Source organism: Electrophorus electricus, chromosome 7, assembly GCF_041902795.1.
Source record: "Electrophorus electricus isolate QZ-2024a chromosome 7, ASM4190279v1, whole genome shotgun sequence".
NCBI classification, from domain to species: Eukaryota; Metazoa; Chordata; class Actinopteri; order Gymnotiformes; family Gymnotidae; genus Electrophorus; species Electrophorus electricus.
The window spans coordinates 23,324,746-23,351,621 of record NC_137503.1 but is presented as its reverse complement, the minus strand read 5'-3'; the positions used below and the strand labels follow the sequence as shown (position 1 = coordinate 23,351,621).

At 37.3% G+C, this 26,876-nt stretch overlaps 1 protein-coding gene across 2 annotated transcripts in view; it reads right to left on the bottom strand.

Annotated features, from left to right (window-relative positions):
- Positions 1 to 6,330: 6,330 nt before the first annotated feature.
- dlgap2b (discs, large (Drosophila) homolog-associated protein 2b) overlaps positions 6,331 to 26,876 on the bottom strand; it is a 127,548-nt gene continuing 107,002 nt past the window's right edge. For both annotated transcript variants that reach the window (XM_081717466.1, XM_081717467.1), the window contains 6 exons: positions 14,846 to 14,905; positions 10,529 to 10,884; positions 9,207 to 9,292; positions 8,558 to 8,961; positions 8,065 to 8,156; positions 6,331 to 6,685 (listed from right to left, as the gene is read on the bottom strand). In XM_081717466.1, coding sequence (XP_081573592.1) covers positions 6,518 to 6,685; positions 8,065 to 8,156; positions 8,558 to 8,961; positions 9,207 to 9,292; positions 10,529 to 10,884; positions 14,846 to 14,905 — 1,166 coding nt within the window. In that variant the 3' untranslated portion in view covers positions 6,331 to 6,517. The remainder of the gene's footprint in view (positions 6,686 to 8,064; positions 8,157 to 8,557; positions 8,962 to 9,206; positions 9,293 to 10,528; positions 10,885 to 14,845; positions 14,906 to 26,876) is intronic.

Sequence of the window (26,876 nt, the reverse complement as noted above, 5' to 3'; positions counted from 1 at the left end):
AGTGATGGGACGGCACTCATGTGTATGTGCAGAGGGATGTAAATATGACTAGCAAAACTGACGGCGAGACTGTGGTGAGTGAGGTCTCTAGTAGCCCCACACACATGCTGACGGGATGAAGTAGCAGGATGAGCGAGTTGGGTTTCATAGGCGGGTCTGGGCTTCTGGGATGTAGATCTCTATACTGTCCGCCCGCTCTGTAGCAGAGCTCTGCCGGAACGATGCAGCTCGTTTGGCGGCCATGAGCCTTCGGCGAGCCTCTTGCCTCTGCCGGTCCTGCAGATCCAAAGAGCGTTCCCGCATTAATGCCCCCCGGCCTTTTGGGGGCCTCTTTGGGATGGGAGGAGGCCACTTCCTCTCCTAAAAGAAACCAGGTAGTCAGCATTCAAAATGAATAGCAGCCAGTCACCTAACATGGGTAAAGATTTGGTTTAACTAAAAAAAAATAAAATAATTAAAAACTTAAAAATGAAATTGGGTCACCAGGAAGTGACAAGTAACTTCTTTGAAACTCGCCATTTGTGTCATGCCTCCTAATGACCCCAGTCCTCCTCGCTCTGTTTCTCTGATTCTTTCATTGACTGCATTTCTCAGGAAGCCTCGTTACCCCATCCCCTCACACCAACAACCACAACCCATGTCCTTGTTCAACATCTCCTGAACACTGTGTACATGTTTTCAATCTAGGTTTCCTTAAATGCACTATGATGTTCCATTTGTTCATTGTGAAGTATGCAAGGATGATGGCTTCGTTTTGGAGGATCTGTAATACATAAAACAACCCAGAAAATCTATACTAGCCGTCTCCCCAATCTCGTACTAGACCCTTCTACAACACCAGTGGAAGGCCCTGTACCAGTGACATTCTGAACTCTATAGTGAAGATAGATTACAAATTATTCCCCTGATGAAACTTTGACCTAGGACCTGCTGGTGCTCTGAGCAACAAAGCCACAAATGGCCTAGCTGTCAAGATGGCCTGGCTTTTGATCCTCAACCAAGGTCATAAACTCATGGATGGAAAGGTGAAAAGCTTGCCAGCCTGGTTATATTTCAAGAAAATTAGACTATAAATTCCATTAGACTCAAATCCATACCAAGGCAAGTAACTTTTCTCATCCCACAGATTCACAAAGTAACCACTTGCCATTAATCTACTATGATGTCAAATGATAATCAACCAGTAATGTATGGTTATTTTAACATAATCTCCAAATTGTGGTTTGCTCTTGTTATTTTATAAGCATCTGTTGTTGCATTATTCTGTTCATTACGTTCCTTATTAATTTGTATTATTCACCCAGATTACTTCATCTGCATGTTGCTTACCTCATGCATATTGTAAATTGTTACTCACTCATAGTAGTGTTTACTAGAAATCCGATATGAACCAATTAGGCAATATATTAAAAGTTAGTAGTTTGTAACTCCTAGGAATTAGAAAAGTAATTAAATTGATTATCCAATTGCTCTACCCCTTCCAGCGTTTGTTTACAAACTTCATTATAAGAACAGGATGCAGAAATTGATAGGGATATATGATTTTCTTTATTCATTTATTTCTTTATAGTTGATTTGTGGTGGAGCCTATGTATTCCTGTATCTCTAAATTGTAAACACAAAGGCTATTGAATATGCATGAAGCAGACAGGCCCTTTTAGTTCTTCCAAGATATGCCTAATAGACATGACCCCTTTTTCAATCTGGTCCGACTACTGAAACAAACAAACAAAAAAGTGTGTGCGTGTGTGTGTGTGTGTGTGTGTGTGTGTGTCGGGGTGGGGTGGGGGGGGGGACGTGATGTAAACTGAAATTCTCCATCAGATGACTCCAAGAAAACAGATTCTTCATTTGGGATGCCCTCTCTCTATCCAGACAGCTCCAATTTAACCTACGCTTCGACAGACGGTTCAACAGGGTTGAACGCCAGCGAGTCGTAAGAACCACAATTTCCCTTCTATGTTATCAGTATCAATAGTAACTTTATTGTTTATTAATCAGATTAGGTTAGTTAACTCTTTCCTCTCATCTTTTATACAGCCTCTTCAGCACCACAATTAGTCTAGTATGTTTGCATCATGAATTTTGTTTGATTAAGAAGTTTGCTTTGTTGGTCTTGTTTGGTCGATAAGTAGGTTACCCAGTTGGTCATCCCCAGAAGCTGGTTAAAGCAGTTTACTTTCTCTTTGTTTTTATTCTTTTAATTATCCTAAATAGCCACCACATCCACCACAAATTAGTTGCATTAAAGTTTGCTTGGTTGTCTTTTAGGATGGTAATTATAGTGAACTTAATATGCCTGGTCATTAATAGAATTCTAGTCAATGATTTTTATGCATGTCTTACTCACCTATGCTTACTCAATAAACATTCTTTGGTTATTATGTCTGTGAGTAGAGAGTGATAGTCTGATGTTTAGTAGATGAGAAATAATCACATCTCGAACTGGTGACTTTCATGAATTGAGACTGAACTAGTAATTATTAATGAAGTAAATAATTGAATAAACTTTCCCTGTTTCTTTTCCGTGTTTTTTTTTTTGTCAAAAAGAAGGATGGAGGTCTTTGTCATTGCATAGATGATCTTGCATTTATTCTGATCACTATGAAGCACCCCTACCAATCACCATGAGCTCCTGTATCCTTAGGTTTTTCACTTAGTTAGACCTGAGGGATGCAAACACCCTCATCCATGTCAAGGAAGAAGATGAGTGGAAGACCATATTTGTTACTGCTAATGGTCATTATGAGTACTTACTTATACAGATTATGTAATACCCTAATTATATAATGACCCATCTTTCAGGCCTTAATTAATGATGTTTTACATGATTTAATCAGTCAGTATGTCATTGATTACATTGATGATATTGTTGTCTTCTCCCCGGACCTAGAAACTCACATTAAAAAGACTCTATGTAGAGAATTAGAAAAACAACTTTATATTAAAGGAAATAAAGTGGAATTTCATCTCCAATCTACTTCATTCCTTGGGTATATTGTTATATACCCAATATATACTGCCTGATCATAATATATAGATTTTATAGGAGAATTGTATTCATCTCTTGGTCTGGTATGCCCACCACTTTCAACACTGCTAATGCTCTGTTTAACCATGTTTTCAGATGTGCCTGTTTCAGATGTTTTTAATGCCTGACTGTGGCCCCCAATTATTTTCGCAGATAGTATCTGCCTTTTTTCCAGCATTTGGGGGTCTCAGTTAGTCTGATGTACTAATCAGTCTGTATTGTGTCTCTCATTTCCCTTCTCAAGCCTGTTGTTCCAGGTCTGTTATATGAGGCCACACCTTATGGTGAACCACCCCCACAGGTTATAATTGAGGGCACCATAGCCTACGCCATCCATTGGTCCACTGGTCAGTCCTGAGACTTCTCCAGTTCTTGTTCCTTTGCTAGCCTGGACTTCAGCAGGAGGAACTACCATGCTTCTTATCAGCCCCAGTCTTCCTGGTTCTATTTCATTTGCCAGCTTTGAGTCAGTGGACGTAGGTGGAATCCAGTGGGAAGTTGCATGACACCTGCATCACTTTATTCTTTATAACCACACTTTATAACCACAGAGGTTGTGGTTGGTAAAATCTGATGAATCTGGAGAATAATCCTTTGTGAATTGGAACTGAGATCAGTTGAATCAGATGATATTTCAGATTTATGTCATGCGAAGTTTTAAGGTCCTTCAAAGTTTGTGAGATATATATATATATATATGTGTGTGTGAGTGTGTGTGTGTGTGTGTGTGTGTGTGTGTGTGTGTGTGTGTGTGTGTGTGTGTGCAGGCCAGTCAAGTTCTGGACCTTACTTCGTGCACTGGTATGCAGTCATGTTGGAACGGGAAGGGGCTATCCCCAAACTGTTTCCGCAAAGTTGGGAGCATGAAATACCAAAATCTCTTGGTATGCTAAAGCATTAACAGTTGCTTTGACTGGATCTAAAGGGTCGAGCTCAACTCCTGAAAGACAACCCCACAACAGAATCCCTCCTCCACCAAACTTTACACTTGGCACAATGCAGTCAGACAAGTACCGTGCTCCAGGCAACTGCCAAACCCAGACTCATCCATCAGATTGCCAGATGGAGAAGCGTGCTTCAACACTCCCGAGAACCACTGCTCTAGAGCCCAGTTGCAGCGTGCTTTACACCACTGCATCCGACGCTTTGCATTGCGCTTGGTGATGTACAGCTTGGATGCAGCTGCTCTGCCATGGAAACTCATTCCATGAAGCTCTCTATGCGCTGTTTTTTAGCTAAACTGAAGGCCACATATGGAGCTCTGTAGTGATTGACTCTGCAGAAAGTTGGGGACCTCTTTGCATTATGCACCTCAGCATATGCTGACCCCACTGTCATTTTATGTGACCTACCACTTTGTGGCTGAGTTGCTGTCATTCCCAATCACCTCCACTTTGTTATAATACCACTGAAAGTTGGAATATTTAGTAGCGAGGAAATTTCCTGATTGGACTTGTTGCACAGATGGCATCCTATCATGGTACCATGCTGGAATTCACTAAGCTCCTGAGAGCGACCCATTCTTTGTAGAATGTTTGTAGAAGCAGTCTGCATGCCTAGGTGCTGTCACAGAACGCTCACCTCCCGCAAGGCACGTGGTTTGGCCAGCCACTTGCAGTAGGAGGACCTTTGTTTGTGGCCACGCCTGCACACACCTGCACCTCGTTTGTTTGTGTGTATGTAAACCCAGGTCAGGGAATGCAGCGTCGTTGGTCATTGTTACCATAACGTGTCAATGTGGCGTGTAAATGTTCAATGGTGATGTTAAACGTTATGTTTGTTCTTGTTACATGTATACGTGTTTATCATTCGTATTTAATGTTGATCGTTTCTCGTTTGTATTTATCATGTGTGATTCTTGTGAGTGCCGTTAGCTTTCTATGTTAAATGTTAATAAATATATGTCCCAGACGTTAGAGTCTGTGCGTCCTGCCCCTCGTCCTGCAGCACTCGGGCCACCTCGCGTCACAGGTGCTTAGTTTTATACAGTGATCGGAATGCCTGAATTAAATTATTTGGATGGGTAAATTAATCTTTTTGGCAATATAGTGTGTATGTGTATATATATATTCACAAAGGGTTATTCCCCAGATTAATCAGATGAATGAATCACTTTCTTTCACTGTCTTTTTGTCTTTGTATTATTTCAAAAGGCCTACTTTTATATTTGTTTTTTTTTTTATGTGATCACATGCTTTAGTAATCTGTTTATTTGTCGACAGTGAGGGGCATATCATCCTGACATTGTAATGCGGCAGAAACTTGCGAAATTCTCAGGATGAAGAGTGAGAAAGATTTTTATTCACAGAAAAAAAAAATAAAATAAATAAATATATATATATATATATATATATATATATATATATATATATATATATATATATATATATATATATATAGTCAAAAAACAGGCCAAGATCAATAGACCAATAACCACAATTTTTTGCAATGTGCTAATATATTTATGATAGATATCATAGATTATCATAAAACACTCCTATGAGTGTTGTAGTAGGTTTTTTTGCTTGTTTTCATTGTTTTGTTTGATCATTTTATGATTAGTACTTTGTTTTACAGTTGTGAACTCTGTATTTGGTTTCATGCTATTCTTAATTTTGTAAGAGTGAACTCTGTGGTGTTAAGACCAATGCTGACCATTTGTGTTAAGGCCATTTGGGACCAACTCATACCAGGGCTCTTTGGAAACATTTGTTCAATGCATAAACAGCTCATAGTCAGTACATATTTGCCTATAAAATCACAATTAGGATGCATGAAACCCTACAGAACCCTACATGATCAATAAGTAATTTTCCATTAGGGACAGGGTTTCTGTATTTGTCTCAAACATCACGTCACCCATGTAAGAGTTTGTTAATAAGGAGGGAAATACCAGTATGCGACAGAGGTGAGCTACGAGCATTTATAACCTCTCCGCTGGTGAGACTTTCTGCAGAAATAAACTTACATTCTCATTCATAAGGCAAGCTGGTTTAGAGACCAGCTTTTATAATTATAGTTGATGACAGTATTTACAAAATAATCCCACAATATTTTTTTTTCATCTTATCTGAAGTACAAAGCGTTGATGGTTGATGCTTTCTTTCATAGTTCCAGGTATTTACCATTTAATAGGAAAATATGTTTGGTAAGAATTTAAAATTACTATACAAATACCAATTATAGAAAGAGGACAAGCATGAAGATCTGATGCAGTGCAAATCTATTCTACAATGCAAATGTCTTATGCAATGACTAACAGATCACTTTTTCTCCTCTTATCTTAGGTAGTAATTTGTTTCATTTAAATGATTTTTCTTAATGTAATGCTTACTTTGACATCAATCATTTCATTTTACCAATAAAGTGTAGAAGTCTAATTACTTGAAACATTATTTTATGAAAAAATCTGGAATGCAGAGGCAGGGAGCCAGTGGGCGGGACATTAGGGTGGAGCATTGCGTATTTTGCATTATGCATTATGCATTATGGGTGACTTGCCTGCTCCTCGGGTTGCTCCACAGGCCTCCAATCATTACTCTTGATCTGCTGCAGCTCGTCAAACTTGGCAGTGACGTCATCGATGGAGAGCTGCAGGAGGTCCCAGAACCCAGCCAAGTCCTGTGACGTGGGTCTGGGCATGGCACTGGGGTCCTGCAGGATGGAAAACCCCAAAACTGAGAGCTTCACCTATTTATCAGTCATTATCTCTCACAAAACAAGTTCTGGATTTCTGACTGTGCACCAGAATATTAAATGACTAAAGAAAGGTTCCAAAGCTACCACTAGAGGCCACCACATTCTTTCACTTTGGAAATCCAATCTTTTTTTCTGTCTGAGCCACCTGAATTGTATTCACACAATGACAACTCTATTTGCAGTACCAGTAGCAATCAATATTGCATTTTTCTATTAAAAAGTCTAGTTTTTCTATTAACAAACATATCCTAGTTAAAAGAGGAAAAAAATAAACCAATACTCCAAGAATACCACTGAATGTGACTCATAAAGAAATGTATAATATTGTTAATAAATAAAACAGCCTAATTTCAATAATTAAACAATAATTAAACTAAATGTTTGTATATTATGGGTCAATACTCCATGTATCGATTAAGCCTGGTTCTGAAGCAACTGTGATTCACCACTGCAGTGCCAAGCCTGAATCATCATTGAAAGATCTTCTTAGAAGAGTAACCTTCTTACTCTTAGGTTTAATCTGGACCCGGTGAAAGTAGTCCTATATGTTACACAAATATCTCTTGCAGGAGAACATCTATATATCCCTCCCTCTGCTTCCTTCTGACTTCCCCCTCTTCCTCCTAAATGAACAAGCAATATAACAAACAAAAGTGCAAAAGCCCCCCCCAAAGCGCTAATGTGAACTGTGTCTCCCGTCTCAGCTAGATGTCTGGGGTGACTGCATCTGGACAGTCTCGACTCTGACCAGTGTCAGCTTTGTCCACCAGGGGACGGAGAGCAAGCGATACAAGGCTGCATGCGGACATTTCTGTCTCTATCCTGTCGAGTGTCAGCCTTGTCCTCCAGGGGGCGGAGAGCAAGTGAGACAGAAAGAGTGCACCACTCCAGCTGCTAAACTGAACAATGAAATGCTAACTCTTCAAACTTCATTTTGGTAGGCTTGTTATATCTCATCTTGTTCCGTGTATATTATACACCAATTTAAAATGGTTATGTTGCTAATACTCTATGAAAGCTAGTGGATCCTCTTAGCTCAATGTAAAATTAGATAATGCTAATCAATGATTAGTATATTTGGGTGAAGTCTTGCCTTAGCACCAGCCATTTAACTGGCCTTACGTCTAGTGAATCACATCTACTCACATGTTACAGTACTAAAACCAATACTGATGTTGCTTCTAATACCAGCAATTCTGACTAGGTGTTTTATATTTGACTAGAAATAAGTACATTAATTAATATTTTTTAATGAATGATTAAGTAAATTACTTAATGGATGACAGATGTGTGACTGTTTTAATTTTTGCAGCAGCACATAAGAGTGGACTTACCAGATTTTGCTGACATAGCCAGTAAAACTGCTGGAATTTCTGAGACATGAGAAGTTGTGCGCTGCCCACAGCACTTCGGATCTTACCCAAAACTGAAAGCACAGGGATCCTAATGTTTTATTACATAATGATCTGTTTTATTACATAATGCCTATTCTTCCCAGTTTAGTCATTATAGGCAGGATAGGCAAGAGCATTCCGAAGTTCAGTTGCACAGAATCACTAAACAACTCTATGCAGAACACAGAAACCTTCTCAGTGCTTGTGGAGAAGGTAGTGCAGAGGGATGGCTCAGTGTAACAAGTTAGATACTGACTCCATCAAACAAAAATATGCCTTAAATCTAGGAAGATGTGTCCAGTGTGTGTGTGTGTGTGTGTGTGTGTGTGTGTGTGTGTGTGTGTGTGTGTTTGTGTGTGTGTATTTGGGAGCTATGTATGCTTTGTGTTGTACGGCCATGTACGAGGAAAGAGATCAGGTTCGGTGCACTCACTCTCTTCGGACAGGTCATGCTCCTCTGCCTCCCGCTCCATCTCCTTGCACCAGCCCTCCATGCGCTTACTCTCATTATGGAGCAGCTGCATGTACCAGGCTCCATCTCTGCGCATGGGCGATGCGCGACCTCCTTCGCCCACTTCTAGCGATGGCTCGGCCAGCCAGGGCTCGGGCTGCGGGCTGGGCGGCCCGCTTGGTGGCCTGTGCTCCTCCCGGTAGCTGAAGAGACCTTGCGTGCGCACGGTGCGCACGGCACTGTACTGTGTGGGCGTGCTGGGCTCAGAGTGCCGCTGGAAGCCACCGAACTGCAGGCCTTTGTCCTCCATTGAGGGGAAGCCCTCCAGTTCCATGTCCGCCTGCACTGCTGTGGTCACACTGTTGGAGCGCCTGAAGCGGCCATGCCTGAACATGAACGCAACGCAACTTTACAAATGCAGGGTGGGTGAAGCTAAAATATTACACTAGGACACAGTGTTGAATTATACTGTTAGGAGTCTCACAACTCCTAAATGCAAAAGAATAATAATAATAATACATCTGTAAATAAATAGAATAAATACAAATATAAATAAATGTATTATTTAAAAAAAGATCTGATGACAGCAAAAAGAATGAGGGGGTCAGTGGACACACCCCTCACTGCTCACCTCTTCTCGTCCTCCACTTGGACCCCCACTGAGTGGTACTGCGGCAGGCCTTTGCTCTCCATCTCAGAGTCTGTGGCTGCTTCCACCTAAAGAACAGAGCAGCAGAACAAATGAAAGGACAGGGGGCATGTTGGATGAAGGAAAACAGCCATCTGAATTGGCCTTTCTTCTGAACAGAGTAGGCAGCGGGCACAGGTGATGGTGCGGGTGGGGATGGATGACGGATGTGTGACTGGAGGTGTGTTGAAAGTCAGTGATCCTGAGAGAATACCTGCAGCTGTCTCGGGCTCAGGGCTGCTGCCACAACGTCTGCCTCACACTGCCTGAATCACACTAACCAGCTTCTCTTCCAGACAGCTCTCCTACCACCTTTCTGCCAATTAGAGAAGGTTCTGCTCCAAAATGCCTCCAATTCATACAAATGTGGAGAAATGCCATCTTTAAGATGACCTCACTAATTTAACTGTTGTTATGAGAAATATGGTTTTGGCTAATTTGTGTGATTTCTTGTTTTTTAAGATTTTATTACATTTCTTTATTGCCAATAAGCTTCAAGCAGTGTAAATACACTGTGAATCATTTATTCATATTAAAAATGATTTTGAATGAAATTATTAACCAAGTACAGCTGCATTCAGTTTGAAACACAAAATAACACTGGTAATAGCACCCTACCAATGAGAGATGAACATGGGAATGGCATTGGTGAGAGGGGAAAGCCTGGGGAGAAGGTGTGGAACGGATTATGATTTTTGTCACTTCTGCTGGATCTGTACAAAAAAAAAATAGAGAAGTCTTGATCACACAGATTTTGGCCATTCTTTTATCATTTGCATGCAATAAAATGACACACAATGAGCTTGCAAAAAGAGCAAGGGTAGGGTATTCCCATTTAAAGAAAGCAGTAAAAAATCATCCATCAAATTGCTAATCTACTGCAAATCACCACTGATACTAACTACTTTGCTAACATCCCCCCACTAATGTCCAGTCCTTCTGTTCAATGTGAGCTCTGGTATGGTGGGCAGTAGAGCAGCTGGTATGGTCTCAGAGGGAGTGGGGGGTGTGGGGGGGGTGGGGTAAAGCCTGCTAGCGTCATTAATCCTCGTAGTTCAGACTGAGCTCGGGTCACTCGGCCACTCTTCCCCTCCCCTCCGACGCAGCACGACTCCCATAGTGGCTCCTGATTTGCGCTGTGCTCCAGCTTGGTGGATGATTCACTCCTTGCCTAGCATGCTGCTGCCTCCGCCAGGCTCCCGCGCACACAGGGCCCAGTCAGTTAGCATGTGGGCTATAAATACACAGAGGTTGAATGGGGTTACCTGTATTCCAATGGAGGAGCGTGGGCTCTTGAGGTATTCCTCCGCTTTGGACACAAGTATGGCCTTGTCGCAGGTCTGCACAGATGTGTGGCTGCCCGCTGTCGCCAGCCGCCTTCCCTCCATGGCCAGCGTCACTGCCTTAGCACTGTCCAAACTGTCAGTGGAGTCATAGATGGCCCGTCCCAGGCTGTCAGTGGTCCAGAGGCCACCACGGGGCAGACGGCCCTCGTGGTAGGCGTCCTGCGTAGACTCAGTGCTGCTCTGTGCCGTCACAGAGATCAGTGGCTTGGTGGTGCTGCGGGGTGGTACTGGAGGGGGTGTCTTCTTGTAGCCAGGGGTGTATGTCACTGCCGTTTCTGGGCAAAGGGAGAACACAAAACCAAAAGCGATACAATTGTCAGATTGCAGGCATCACTTAATGGGGGACAAGAAGACATGTTCAGAAAAGACATTTTGATCGTCTTATAGGAAGTATGATGAGAACTTTGATAAAATGCATAAGAAGCACAATCAACAATGCTACACAAACTCCACAATATGAGAAGGCACCTTCCCAACCAGCACCACACACTGCATTCTAAGCTGCACCTTAACAGCGTGTCTTCTCTGTACTTGGGGTTTTCTGGGAAGTATAGTCCCTTTAAAGTGTAAATGAGAACATGATAGTAATCCACACAGATGGTGCCTAAAGTGAAATAAGTTTTAATGAGAGACAAGCCGACTTCAGAGGAAAGCTTCAAAGAATTTGCACAATTGGAAGTTTTTAATATACAGATTTGATGTATGTGTTTCCACTCAGACCTTCTAAGGCACATTTAACTATCTCTGGGTTAACTGTAGATGATTTAAGTCTAATTTCTCCAGTGTAGCAAATCAAATCACAAAATGAATTTGGAAGAATTCTGCATTACAGGTCTTTGCTTCTAACAGTGATCACATGTAAATTTGTGCCCTTAAGTCACATTTTTGCATAGAATTAAATTTCCTCAAGAAAAAAGAAAACCTCTCAATGAATCCACAAATGAGCAGTGCCATACAAGAGGGTTGTTAACAGAACTCATAACCTGTTCACTGAGAGTCCTCTACACATATGACTTCATTTTGAGTGATCCACATGTCTGACTAAAAATGCAAATAGAAAGATAAACAAAAATGCATGACAAACCTGAGGATGAGACAAAGAATGAAACAGAATAAAGCAAAGGGGGAGAGAAAGCAAATAAAATAGAAGCACCAATACAGAAGTAACTTGTATAACTGTTTTACCCCACAATGTTCATCAATGAACTACAAGCACGCTCATGAATGTTCATGCCTTATAACACTAATGGTGTTCAAGGCACAAAATTCAAGATGCTATACAAACTGAGCACTCCAGTGTGGAAATAATATAATTAACATATATAGGGAATGAAACAAAACCCAGTGGGACATTGTTATTGACATTTATAATTATATATGGGGTTCTACCCATGTGATAAATCTTAATCAGAACAAATGAAGGACTGGCTGCACCAAATATACATAGCAGCACTGAATCACCCACTATGTCAATTGCTTGTAATAAATCATTAAGAAATCAGTAGAAATAAACAGTGCTGTCAATAAGACATATATAAATAAAGAGGTCCAGCTGTAATACTGCAGCATTTCATCATGCTGTTACCTGGCTGATAAAGATTTCATACCAATTACACAGGAACCTGCAGTTCCAAATTTTGAAAGGTGAAGAATCTTAGAATATACTGATATTGGTTAATTACCCAGACCATTTTAATGTCCAAAACTCTGAAAAATACAAACTTTGGGGTTTAATCCAGAAATAATAATTATTTGACACATATGCATTTTGTTCTCCTGTAATAAGATGTGAAGCTGTAGAATGTATATGTTCTTGTTTTGTTATAAAAACTCTGAAAGAGTAATCTGATTTTAAAAAAAGTAAATATCAGATTTAAAAATCAGCGATATGAAGACCACTGTATGTTACCTAAAGATGTTAGCTCAAATGCTAATGTTATATGCTAAACGACAATAACTCTGTCCTACCTAACAGAAAAGCTGTTTGAAGCATCCCATTAAGCCCCTTTTCCGAGAATCTCGCCAGAGGCTAGCATAATTTTCTGCCATAAAGAAATCCCCACAGCAAGAAACTTAATTACTTCCCAGTATATAGCTACATTGCTTCCACTGACACAGCCTTAGATGGTAATCTGACAAAATGGCTTCATGAGATCACCAATAATCTCATGGCTTTAAATGTATAATCAATAAATATGTCTGTACATCTCATGCTTTGTCTTAGTCCAATGTGTTCAGACATATAAGACCCAATAGCACAGTTGTGACTTTAACCTGTGGCTAGAACCAGGCATAATAAGAATGCTTATAATTTTAACAAACTAGTTTAAAGGAACAGTTCATACAAAATAACAATTTTTGCAAATAGTTTGACTTTTTTCATTCAGTTGATCCTACATGCCAAAATTGTCAAAATTTTGCTTCCTTCCGTTTTTTCAGTTTTAACATACTAGCTTTGCGAACAATTAATAGAAGTGTTTTATCATTAATCTAAGTAATAGCATGGACAGTGAGTGGTTTACAAATTTGTTTAAAGTGAAACTACAGTATCATTCCCATTGTTTGTGATTCTGGTTGTCCAACTCTGGCTGCCCCCATTATGTTACAGCTTGCAGCTATGTGGTGAAGCTTTGTTCATTTTTATAAACAGTAAGTCCTACTGTGTCCTAAACGGCATTGGTGAGCCTGCATTACATTACTTAAACCTGCAGGCAGTTTGAGGAAAGCATATAAAGATTTGGGGATTTAGCATAATATTTTGCAAGGACAAGCTAGCACTCTTAGGACAAATGGATATGTTTTGGAAAGCTGCCTATTTTTAAGTAAATGTTATGTGATGTGTAAATGTGTAAGTATGATTTTGAGGTAACGCTTTCTACTGGGCAGCTCAGGGTATTAAACGAGTAACCGGAAGGTTGCCAATTCAAGCCCCGCCACCGAGTTGCCATGGTGGGGCCCCTGAGCAATCCCTTAATTGCTCAAATTGTATTCAGTCATAATTGTAAGTCGTTTTGGATAAAAGCATCACCTAAATGCTGTAAATGTAATGTAATGAAATTTCCTCTAAAGACTTTACCCTCTGAATTATTTACATGTAACCCCCCCCCCCCCCCAACTTATCTACCTCCAGTGAGATGTATGTCAATCTGTCTGCCACAACAAACCACAAAAGACCTCCCAACCCTCATTCAGCTGAGGAGAAAGACCATCAAACCTTTCTGATACTCAGATATGATCAAACTTTCAAACTCTTGGTTAATTTTTCCAAACTAAGAAGAAATGCCTGGAATATGCCAATGGTATAAATATCTACTTTATTACATTTGGTTTGTATGACCACAATAGCCCTTTGGACTATATAAACCTGGACTGGTTTGTTGGTTGATTTGTCTATTAATTTGTATTTCTGTATGTTTTTCCAAATTTCACATTGCATAATGAGATTATACCCTCCACAAAGCCTGTGTTAACACATTCTTGGATAGCTCATTTGGGTAAATATACCAAACAGCTTTATAGTAGTATCTTAGTGCGCAGAGCTCATAAACAGCCCTATATTTCCAACATACCTAGCTTTAACATTCAGTTGTTACGCAGGCCTTGGTTACTGCTGTATCTGTATCTGTTACTGCTTCGGCACTTGGAACAGAAGCCATGGCCATTTTTACTTGCTCCAAGTAGACATGTGACAACAGGGAAACAACTTCTATTTCTTTCTTTGTTTTCCTCGCATGGGATTGTACTGTTGCTCATCAGGTGCTGACAGTATGTGTGTATTAGAATGCGTTTCCATGCTCTCAGCATGCAAGGGCAGAGATTAGAAAACAAGCAACGTGCAGTGGATTCTCATGGATTTACCTGGGGTTGATGATGACAAGGAGGGTATACATGGGATTGATGATGACAAGGAGGGTATACATGGGATTGATGAAGACAAGGGGGGTATACATGGGATTATTAATGGAAAGGAGGGTATACATGGGATTGATGATGACAAGGAGCGTATACATGGGGTTGATGATGACAAGGAGGGTATACATGGGATTATTAATGGAAAGGAGGGTATACATGGGATTGATAATGACAAGGATGGTATACCTTGGACTGATAATGAGAGACTAAGATTACCCAAAGTGGATAATAGCAGGAAGGGTTAATCTGATTTAATAATGGCAGGTGTCATACCTAGGGTTCATAACAACATAGAAGGTTTACCTGGGGTAAACCTGGGGTTACCTGGGGTTGGTTCCTGTGTTCGTTCAACAGCGCAGGCAGTAGGGAGACGAAACTGGATCCCTGAAAGTAACAGTTGACAGTTATTAGAGGGGCTCGTGTCTATGAGACAATACAGACAATAAGACAACCCACCTTACTTCCCAAGGGTTCCTACTTTCCCAAGGTCAATGAACCACACTTGGAAATTTTCACATGGTATTGAATGGTACTTCAAATCTGACACCAGATTATAGTTACAAAAATGACCAATTTGCTGGATTTGCCCATTTAAATAATAGTTGTAATTTTTATAATCACTGGTGTCAGATTGTTAGTTTTTGCACATGAACAGACACATTGTTACATACATAATGAGAATCAAATATTTCATTATATGCAGAAGTATAAGAACAAGAAGGACTTATTCTGTAGTAGAACTGTATGTATGTAAAGAAATATGGAGAGGCATATTACTACAATAAATGCAAAACTGAGAAGACTGTAAAGGGAAATTTCACCAGCAAACACAATTCTTAATGCAGTTTTTGGCATATGTTTTAATGTAATCCCTTGTAGGGTGGACACGCTGTTCTCATCTTGTGTACTGAAGGGAAAAAAGCATGTTAATATCGCCTGGAATTAACAAAGTTCTCTCATGTTACAGATGAATAGATAAATAAGAATAGATAAGGTGGCACTTGTTTGATTGAGCCATTGGATTTCTCTGTGGTTTTCACCTCTGCTGTAATATGATACTAAATACAAGATGACCTGTTATTTCTAGGAAAAACAAAGTGTGTTGTATCTTGTGTATTGTGTTGTAGGCTATACATCCTTTAGTCTAATCCCATGGTCAAACATTTTTACATTAAGCAAACATTTTGTTTTCTTCAGATTTCATTTTCACCAGAGCATGTTAGTGCTCTCTACATCTGTGAATCATGGCCTTTCATTATGGCCTTATTGTTAATTATGACAATATTGTTAATATTTTTATTGTTAATCTTCCTGCAAACATACTTTATATGTATACTGATGATATTTACTGGTGCAATTTCCCTTTAACAACAAATGTGAAGTAAGTGATACAATGAAAGCTTTATACAGTTTAGCTAGTCTACCAAATGAACAAATGAATGAATTTTCACTATAAGGTAAATGCATGAGCGAATGTGCCAGCCAGAGTGCGAGGCACTGATATGCAATACACACATAATGCAAGGACACTCTCTACAAATAAAAAAGTGGCCTTTTCAACAAAGTTGATCTCCAAGGGACCATCTTGAGGGCTATTCACTTTTGAGTTAAATACTCATGAACTTCAGTCTATGGGCAACTTAAAAAAGGGTCACGTAAAAGTCAACTTTGTTCTTAAAACATGAAATTTCATGAAAATTAAACCAAACTTTTAATTATTAGAAACAAAATGCAAAAAAATCAAGCAGACAGTGCCTTTACTTTTCAAAAATATTGCTTCAACATGGAATTCAAGATCTTTTCTTGGTTTAAGACAGAAACAGTTCACAAAATAGATATGGCAAGTTAGAACCAACTAGTGGACTGAGGAAAAAATACATTGTTTACCAGACTGTATACTATAGACAGAGTGAGAGAGAGAAAGACAGAGAGAGAGTCCCAGAAAGACAGAAAGAGTGCTACAGCTTTGATTATACTGCAGGTTTTCATTGCCAGTGGGAAAGGCTGTAAGACAATGGCACAGAAGAACAAGTCATTGCTGCGTTCATGCCTGCTGGTATGACTACATACCAGATGAATCCAAAAGCAGTCCATTTTTTTTTAAATTTGGGAATTACGACAAAAATACTTTCTCTATGTAACCTACATAGAGATCCATTCCCTATACCGCTTTCTATGCCTTGGTCCAACCTGTTTACATGACAAATGAAAAAGACTTACAGTAAGACTTTATTCAGGTGAATAAGACCAGCATGAGCCCATAAAACCCAACCAATTTGGTTAACATTAGTTTAAATGACATTCTGCCAAAATCTAAAACTATATCTATAACTATATACAGTCATAGTCAAAAGTTTTGAGACTAGCACAAAGTTTGGTTTTCACAAAGTTTCTGCTTCAGTTTTTATGGTGGCAATTTGCATTAACTCTAGATTGTGCAAAGTCATTCCTTGCCATGAAATGAACATAAATCACAAAAATTACTGCATTCCAGCCACAGTATTTCAGCCCTGACACAAAATGGCCTGCTAACAATTTCAGTGATCTTGTTAGCTCAGGAGAAAGTGTTATCGAGGACAAGGCAGCTGATATCACATACAGTGGTGATGCCCCCATGAATGCAGAGTGAATTAACGTTTTCTGGAAATATCAGTGACAAATCAGTGCATACATTATGCTCCATTGAATACACACCTTTTATTCGAATGATTTTACTTTTTGAGATTTTTTCAGATGAAAGAAAACTAAACAAAGAAAACTTGAAAACTATAATTACTTTTCATTTTAATCAAACACAAAACTGAATAATGCTAATAAAATAATGCTAATAAAACACCCGATTAATAAAATATGATATCACTCTGACATGCTGATTAAAAGAGCAGACCATTTGCGTTAAAAATTTTGGGTCCATGGCCAGGAAACTCCCCAGATCTCAATCCTATTGAGAACCTGTGATCAATCATCAAAAAGAGGGTGAACAAACAAAAACACAGAAACTGATCAACTCTAAGTACTGCTTAGGCAAGAATGGGTTGTCATCATTCAAGATTTTACCCAGAAGCTGATATCCAGCATGCCAAGGAGAATTGCAGAAGTCTTAAGTCTTTCTTAAACTAGATGTATTTGTCAATAAAAAGTTAGAAAACTTATGAAATGCTTATAATTGTACTTATAATTGCACTACACGATATATACATTTCACAAAAAGCTATAAAAAAAAAACTAAACTTTGTGAAAACCAAAATTTGTCAGTCTCAACTTGTACTTAAAACTTATATATATATATATATATATATATATATATATATATATATATATATATATATACTTTGAACTATAGCTATACACAAACTATATATCTATATACTTAAAACTATCATTGATACATGTTAAAAATCATCACAATGAAGCACATTTCTCCTAGTAGGGATTTAGCAAACAGTAGTAAAGTGCAGTGTCGTGTAACTGCTACTATGACTCTTCTGTGCCAATATGGGGCCTGAGAGTATACAGTATACTCAGTGCTGAGACTGATGCTGGTAGTCTGGGAATTTGATTAAAGAACTTTTATTTCTCTACCTGGTTATCCATAAAATAAACTCAGGTTGAGATCAACATAGAGTAAAAGTAAATTAAAAAGTCTTCACATTTTCTCCAGGTAAAAGCAATTATTTTGTGATTTTCTCACAGAAATTGACATTTAATGAAAACTGAAAACATATAAAACCCTTTTGTGCCGTCTCTTGTAAGAATGGCATTATGTGAAACATAACACATACAAAACACCACAGTAAGAGCCACAGTGTTGAGCTACATCACCGTGCTGGTAGTACATACGGCTCACAGAGAACACCAGGCGTGGAAGTCCAGTGGATGCGCTGGCTGAACCATTAGGCTTTTAGGCTGGGTAGTCCTTAACGTTTGGGCAAAACTCTCCCAAGGTGACATGTGAGATATGACTGACATGACTGACAAGTGACAGATGATGATTTCAATGCTACTGGAAAACATGATGACAGTGAGTGAGAATACTTAGTGGAATAAAGCACTATGCAAAGTATTGCTAAAATATAATTTACAGGAATGCTGAATAAATCCTCACACTGATTTAGTGTTTTAAGAATAGCCTTTTAATAAGCAAATAAATTAAACCTAAATTTCCAGGAAGCCCTTTCGGGAGGTTTTACACATGAGTTGGACTGAATTTGTATTTATTTTTTGTTATGATCTGACATGAATTCTTAGTGTGAAGACAGGTGATTCTTGACATAGAATGTCTACTGAGGTTTTTAAACATGGTTCAATTTCATAAATGTATAACCATAATCAATAAAATTGAAAAAACCCATTCTACCACCAACTGTTTGATATTTACAAACTTGTCACGTTCCTTCATATATCTGATGCCATTAAAATGTGTTTAATAACCATAATATAAATTAAAGCCACTTCTTTCAGTATCAGAGGATTTTGTATATTAGGTTCTCGAGAAATCTGTAGTGTGGGAGTACATGGACAAAGAGCTACCATGACAAACTAGGGCTAGCACTTTTGTTTTAATTCCATGGTCCCTTGGGCTTTGGCCCCATCTTGGTGATGTTATACTGTATTTGTGATGCTAAGTAATTAGTCAATATTCAGTGTTTATTGTTTCCAGATGCAGATCTTGGAAGGGTGGGCCAATTACACTTGACATGACCTAAAAAACACTCATTCAACATTTAGAAAGGCTCTTAGGCCCTCGTATGACAGGGAAACACACAACAAGCAAGATATCATACCTATTCAAAACTGATACCTCAAAGACCAAAATAAATGCCTGTAGTTTATCCCCCTCCCTACCCATACCAAAGTCTGGTGGACCCTGCAGTACAGGGCTGGCTACGACTAGCAAATGTTCTAGCCTCCCAGATAAATTCAGAAGCGTAGTAGGACACCACTTCATAAAGGTCAGTCCAGATCTTTAAAACTTTTCATTAAAAAGAAAAGAAGGCTGCCTGAAATAAACTATGATTTTTAATATAGGATTGCATAGATGGATACATTTAGATATCCATATCCATATAAAGTGGTAGTTTCTACCAGAACTGATAAAAATTACTGTAAGTACTGTTTGCATCCTTAAATGTGGATCATTTGTATTGACTATCAGACTCAAACCACAAGGGTGGAAATTTAAATCACATTTCATATTGAAATATTGTTTCCATCACATTGTTTCTATTATAGGAAAATACTGTAACCCTTTTTTGAGTTAAACAATTTCTGTAATACATTATGAATTACCGTTTCTTAATGATGAACCAGGACAGTGTAAGGTTTTGAACGTCAAGATTTTCTTGTATAAGTAGGGTGCAGTCACATTTAATTACTAACGTTATGTTTAAAATGTTTATTGACTGTAGAAAGTAGACGGTTATTGAAGTGAATCGTTACTTATTCAAGTGTATTAATGCAACCTTATCGTTAAGTTTAGTATGACCAGTGAGTTTCGCACGTTTTAAAGTTGTCGGCCATCTGAAAAGGGTCTAAGGAAGGAGAGGGAAGGTTGGCCAATTCAGAGCTTGAAAATCTAAGTAGTTCAGTACCATTGCAATATTGAGCTGTTACGTGACTGAATTGTTTGTTGTTTTCTGGACTTCTCTAGGCCTCACTATTTATAGCATTAATTGGCGGTCCTGACTTTCACTGTACCCTTATTTTTCAGGTGACAATGAGATAGAAGCATTCAAAAGACCATTATAAATTATAGACTTGCTAATTAAAACTGGCAGACATTCCCCTCATATGAAAGAAATTCAGTTTGTCTTATGCATACGAAAGATGAAACAGCATGACTTTCATTTGATTATGCGACTCAATTTACACGAGCGTGATATTAAATGATGTAAAATTCACCTGTCACATTGAATCTCTCAATCCTAATTAAATGAGTGTTATGTCTAGACCATAATGCTGCAAATTGGTTCCAAGCTTTGCAAGATTTTTTTGCACGTTCATGTATGAATGAAGGAAGAATGGACAGGTGGATGGATACATGAATGGATTAATGCAGTGTCAGGTGGGTGAGAAGAGGTAGGGATCTACAGTCTCTCCGGGACACATGTGGAGTGCAGTCCACCACAGCCCTTGTTGGCTCTGATGGGTGCGAAAATGTTTATTCCTACTGTCCACACCCAGGCAGAAATGTGTCAGTCACAACTCACACACTACTCCTGGGAGGGTGGTGACATGGTATTATAGGATATCTTTTTCTTTTTTGACCAACATACATATATACATACAGTGGTGATGCCCCCATGAATGCAGAGTGAATTAACGTTTTCTGGAAATATCAGTGACAACTCAGTGCATACATTATGCTCCAATGAATACACACCTTTTATTCGAGTGATTTTACTTTTTGAGATTTTTTCAGATGAAAGAAAACTAAACTAAGAAAACTTGAAAACTATAATTAATTTTCATTTGAATCAAACACAAAACAAGTAGGAAATTAAATAATGTGCTGAAGAATGCTAATAAAACACCTGATTAAAAAGTGAAGCAAGTGTTTTATTTTGCAACAAAGAAATCTGGCTGTTCATATATTTGTTTTATACTGCTTTATTTGCATAATGGGGAACCTTTAAGTGAAATATCCTTACGGTTGAAAGACATTCCGATATAGGCATTTTAAAAAATGTTTTCATCCTTTTTAAACCACTTGTTAAAACTAACTATCTATACCTATCTTAGGAAATAGGTCAAAAAGGCAATCAAGTTTAAACATATTTCAAAAGTATACTATAAAACCAGATTAAATGCTCTTCCCATTAGTTTGCACTGACACAGTTATTACATTGACTAATGTCGTCTAAAAAGTATGACTCGATCAAATCTTGAATGGATTGATTGTTTCTTTAAATTACCCCAATAATTTTGCCATGCGGCACATATTAAGAAACTATTCTTCCTTATTTTTATTGAGAAAGATGCAATGAGCTCATTTAATATATAGAACTTATTTAAAAGTGAGTTTCTCAAATAATGGTTTCAGTATAATGGTATAACGACAGGTGCAAGGTGAGGGGTTTAAACGCACTGGGGCCTTCAGCAACTGGGCCCCAAACAATTCAACTTGCTCCTTCCATCGGGCTTCACGCTAAGCATCTGTAATTCACAAATGTATCCTTTAACTTAGCATTATCTTAGGCACCCTGGCGTTTATGCCCCTCTTATTTATGTGCCTCTAGCAAATAGTTTCAAAAATGACATTCATTATTTGTAACTCTAAAATCCTAAAACCTGAAAGTAATTCCATTAAAATATATTGAACTATGTAATTTGTCAAAAACATGCACATCATATAGTAATTGTTCAGAGGAAAATTCCTATTTGAAAAGGAGCGTTAGGTAAATATTACATATATTTATTGTGATCCAAACAGGTAGCTTAATGTAAATGTTTAGGTTAACGTTATAGAAGGCTTTAAATTTTTATGTATTCTGTGGTGTACTGGTGGTAGTTGTGAAGATGTGAAGTAAATGTGAAGTAAAAGCAGAGTTCAAAATTAAAAAATGCAAGCAGTTGGGTGAACTAAAACACACAGGCTGCTCACTTCAGACTTTAAGTCTATTGTAGATGATTTCACTGAATGCAAGGCATTTTGTATGAACTGCTGTTGGATGAGTACCCTACTCTATATATATATCCTAATTACTACACTGTTACTATACATACTATTGTATCTTTGCTTTTGGGGATATCCTTGCTTCCAAAGTATCCATAATAAATTTAGCAATTTTCAGTCACCTTACAGCCTGTCCACACTAATCAAAGATCTAACAGAGAGATAATTAGTCCTTCCCTATAGCACTTTTACTTCAATATTGTACATAACTACTTTATTACATATACTGTTTCATATACTGTAGCTCATCTACAAAGACATGACAGTTTCATTTAATGATACTTTTTCAATACCCTTTTCATCAGTAGTAGGCTTGTGAAACATACATAGATGAAAACAAATGGGCAATGTTCTGAGTATATGGATTGTATAATCACAGCAAAATCAAAAGACAACATTTGTGCTTTATAGAAAAAAAAAATTTAAAGGAAAAAGTTTGTCAGCTCCATAAATGGCATGGATCAAACTGACCATAAAAAGCTAGTTTTGGTTATTTTGATAAAAATAAAAGTAAGAAATATGCTTATTGTTATAGAATATGGATGAAACTTAATTCAAGAATCTTACTTTGCCGATATCATTCTGGCTACACAGCCTAGTTCAAATAAAGTTCATATAACCTGTTTAATGATGTCAATAAAAACTACTGAGGTGATGGCAAAACAGGTAAAAAATGTAACAGTGAAAAATGATTTAGCAAATGGATGAACTGTACTTCACAGTGAAGGGGAAAAACATTTGCTAAACACACACATGAATACAAAGAATGAGCAGCAGACACAAATCAACCTTGTGGTGAATTCATTCTAAACAAAACTGCTCATTCACAGAACTCTGGCTAGCACTTGTAGTCGTGCATCTAAATGGGTTGATATTTGCTTTTCAAATGAAGCAGCAGCTAAAGAGATAGCTTTTTGAATCTTAACAATAAATTCTTAAATCTGGACCATAGATGACATGAAAAAGATGTTTTCAAAAGTGACAAAAATTATGTTTACAGTGCAGGCAGAGTAAATAACTGAAGGAGTGAAAACAATGCCCTGTTAGACCTACCGTACAGTCTACCCCCAGCTAACCTACAGGTGCCTAAAAAGGGAAGGGGGAAAAGAATGTGATAGCAGAATAAAAAATAAAAACAACAGTGGAAGAGACCAAGTCTAAACAATGCGCCTGAACCATGCATCGTGTATCATGTGTGCTTTTTCTGCAGTGCTGACATTTCATGAAACATTAGCTGCACCAACAAATAAAACTGCACATTTTATATATAACACAAAAATGAAATGAAATATGAAATATTCATTCAAAATCAACCTGTAAAGTTATTTTAAATGTACAGGTATAGCTATGATCCCCAGTGAAAGGTTGATGTCGAATAATTGACGAGTCAGCACAACCCATTACAATTTTTCTTGAAATTTCATTTTTATGATTAAATACATAAAGTACATATAATTAAAAGTTATTAATGAATTAAGTATCAACTGGAAGATGTTAAAATAGTTCATAAGAATTCCATTGTGGGGGAAAAAAAAATCTAAATCTTATTAAGTGATGAACTGAGTAGAATGTTCATTCTATATGTCACTGCAAGTGGCAATTAAAAAAAATCATATTACAATACATGTAATTACATGAAACAATAAAAACATAAATGAAAACAACCTATATAATAAACAACCACCTAAGGTTTTTAAGTTGAATGTTGCATTAAACGTATTCAGACGCCAAACAATTCTCTCATTTCAAATGAAACACAGCAGGGCTTTCTGAATACGTGTCTGAATAAATTAACACTAATCTGTACCAAAAAGTAAGAAGGTTTTGCATATTATTTTGCATAAGGTTCCTTGAAGAAAAGATTTTCTTGACACATCATTTCAAGGATGTGGATATGGAGTTTCATAAAAGATGTCATCTTTAAAAAAAATCTTGGTGTCTGATGTGGCACAATGACAAATCATCAGAATGTTTCTGAATGGACTGTTCCTGGTGGAATGTTCCATCATTTCCATTAGACTTTTTTGGTGACAAAATTGTAAAATGTTTACTATGAAATAATAAAGATCACAATAATGTTTTTTTTTTCTCAGTTTGATCTCCAATCCATGTCTAAATATATATCTTCAAATAGTATATGTTAACAAGTAAAAAACAAACAAAACAAATTTACTTGTGATCGATTATGAAGTGATTAATAGACTAAAGGCTAATGCTGCTAGCAAGACGCAAAAGACAACAACAAGCATAACACTGATTTACACCTCAATAAGCAAGCATTAATGGATTTAATGCTGTTGGATTCTATTCACAGCCAGAGTGATCTGTTTCAAAAGAACAGAAGTAACATTTTTCCTACTTCCTATATGTAAATCTTTGCTGGCCACTACCTATTTTAATTCTAATTTATAGTCGCATTAAAAATGGAAAATGTCTGATCTGTTGTTTCATATAAAACCAACTAAAGTCATTTCAAGCATATTTTACATACAAAAGCAGGTAACTTTAGTGTCCAATTAGACCTTCAACCAAAATGTAAAAAGTACCATCATAAAATTACCTATTTCAGTGGAAAGCAAAATGCAGAATGTAGACTTTAATAACACATTTTTTTAAAAATGTCTAACATTGCAAGTAGGAATTATCCAACAAACCACCCACACACATACAAAAACATACTGCTTCAAGTTCTTTCTTGTGTATTTTGAAGAAATTTAGAATAGGACATTGCACACAGTGTATTGTTGATATTGCACATCAATGTTTTGAACTAAATACCAGTTATAATTACAAGAATTTTAATTGTGGTCAGATTGCATTAGGAAATTAAAGAACAATAATGCTGTAAAGTAGAAAGAATTTTACTAAATGGAATACTAAATGGCAAACTCATGCGTTCAGAAAATTAAATAATTAAATGAGTTTTTTGAAAAACCTTTCATATAACATACATGGAATACATTACTGTATTTTTGGATTCACTTAAATTAGTTACAAATTTCAACTTTAGGCAGGTTTATCATTAGGTTATAACTGCATTTTAAATGTAATACAACAATTAAAATCAGAGAACCCCTCTGAATCCCATTAGTGAAACTAATTTTTGCACTTTTTTGCACTTGCTCTTAATTTTCTGTTAACAAAGTAAAAAAAAAAAAGAAAAACAAAGAAAACATGACAAGTAGAAATTTCTTAAATATGAATCAAGTTGTGACTGGATAAACAGTCCAATTAAAGATGCAAAAAACAAACAAGCAATACCATAAACAAACAAGCAATCAAATCACAGCACACTGTAGTTGGATTAGACAGGAAGTAATCAGAGGATCTGTGATAGTCAGGGCCCTATACATAATAGGCTTTTAAAACCTGTTTAGAGAGTCACTAGTAAAGGTGGTTGCAATGCAGTCACACAATAGGATAAATGAAAGACAATGGGAAATAGGATAAATGACAGGCAACCACCTCATTTACTCAGTGATTATGCAGGGTCAGCTTGTACAAACATGTCAGCCTTGAAACTGTGACTGTTAGTGGGGCTCTGAAAAGATTAGTCAATCATTGGCATACTTTTATATTGAGCTTATGGAAATAAAAAATACACAAATAGAAAATGGGATATTGAATAACTTGAGTAGAATTCAGTAAAAATACATTCATTCCTTCATTCATTTTCTAGTCATGACAGGGTGGCGCTTATCCCAGCAACACAGGGTGCATGGCGGGAAACAACCCTGGACAGAATGCCAATCACAGCGCAAGTAAAAATACATACAGGACTGATCGTAATTATTTAGCGTTTGCCCCCAAATAACCAATATATTAAAAATATAAATAGATTAAAAATATAAACATATTACAAATCTTCCCACACAGTGATGGGTTGATGTGGGAAATTGAATGTTAATGGCACATAAGTTGACAAAGTAGACAGCTTCCACAAAATATTATGTCGAAGTACCTTTTAGATTGTTCTAGACATTAAGAAGAAATAATATTTTACATTTCCATTAGATAACAGAATTTAATGGTTAACTGCAATAAAAAATATTCAGATCATAATGAAACATACATTTACAAGATGACAATAATTACATTACTGGTTTCATAACTGGCAATACCTGTAACAAAAAATTAGCAACCATGCATATACATTTTGAAATTATGATTCTTTTATTAATCTAATGGGATTTACCTCCCACCAACATAAATTCAAAGAGATATAAAGATAGAGAAATAAATAGAATGGAATGAGCTACATTTTAGCAAATGAATACCTTCAATCCTAATCTTAGCTGTCAATACCAGACCAACCCAGTTAGGCTCATACCACACTGTTTTGTACTGTCTCATAAGGCACATAAAACAATGTGGATATGTACTTTTCTCCAACTAAAGTCACAGTTGTGGGTGGTCATTTAAAGAGATTTTCACACAGAAAAGGGATAATTGTTTTGTGTAAGTAGGGCTGATACTCAGGTAAAATGTTAATCACAATAACCACAAAAATTATTATTGTCTTGATATTTTTAGGTAAATACAATTTGTGAACACATTCTTTGTTACAATCTTTTTTATGGCACACGTTTACACAAGTCACATCTGAATAATAATAATCTGAGTGATTACACATTTACAACCAATATTGTACCCTAGAACACACCAGTTACTCATGAAGAC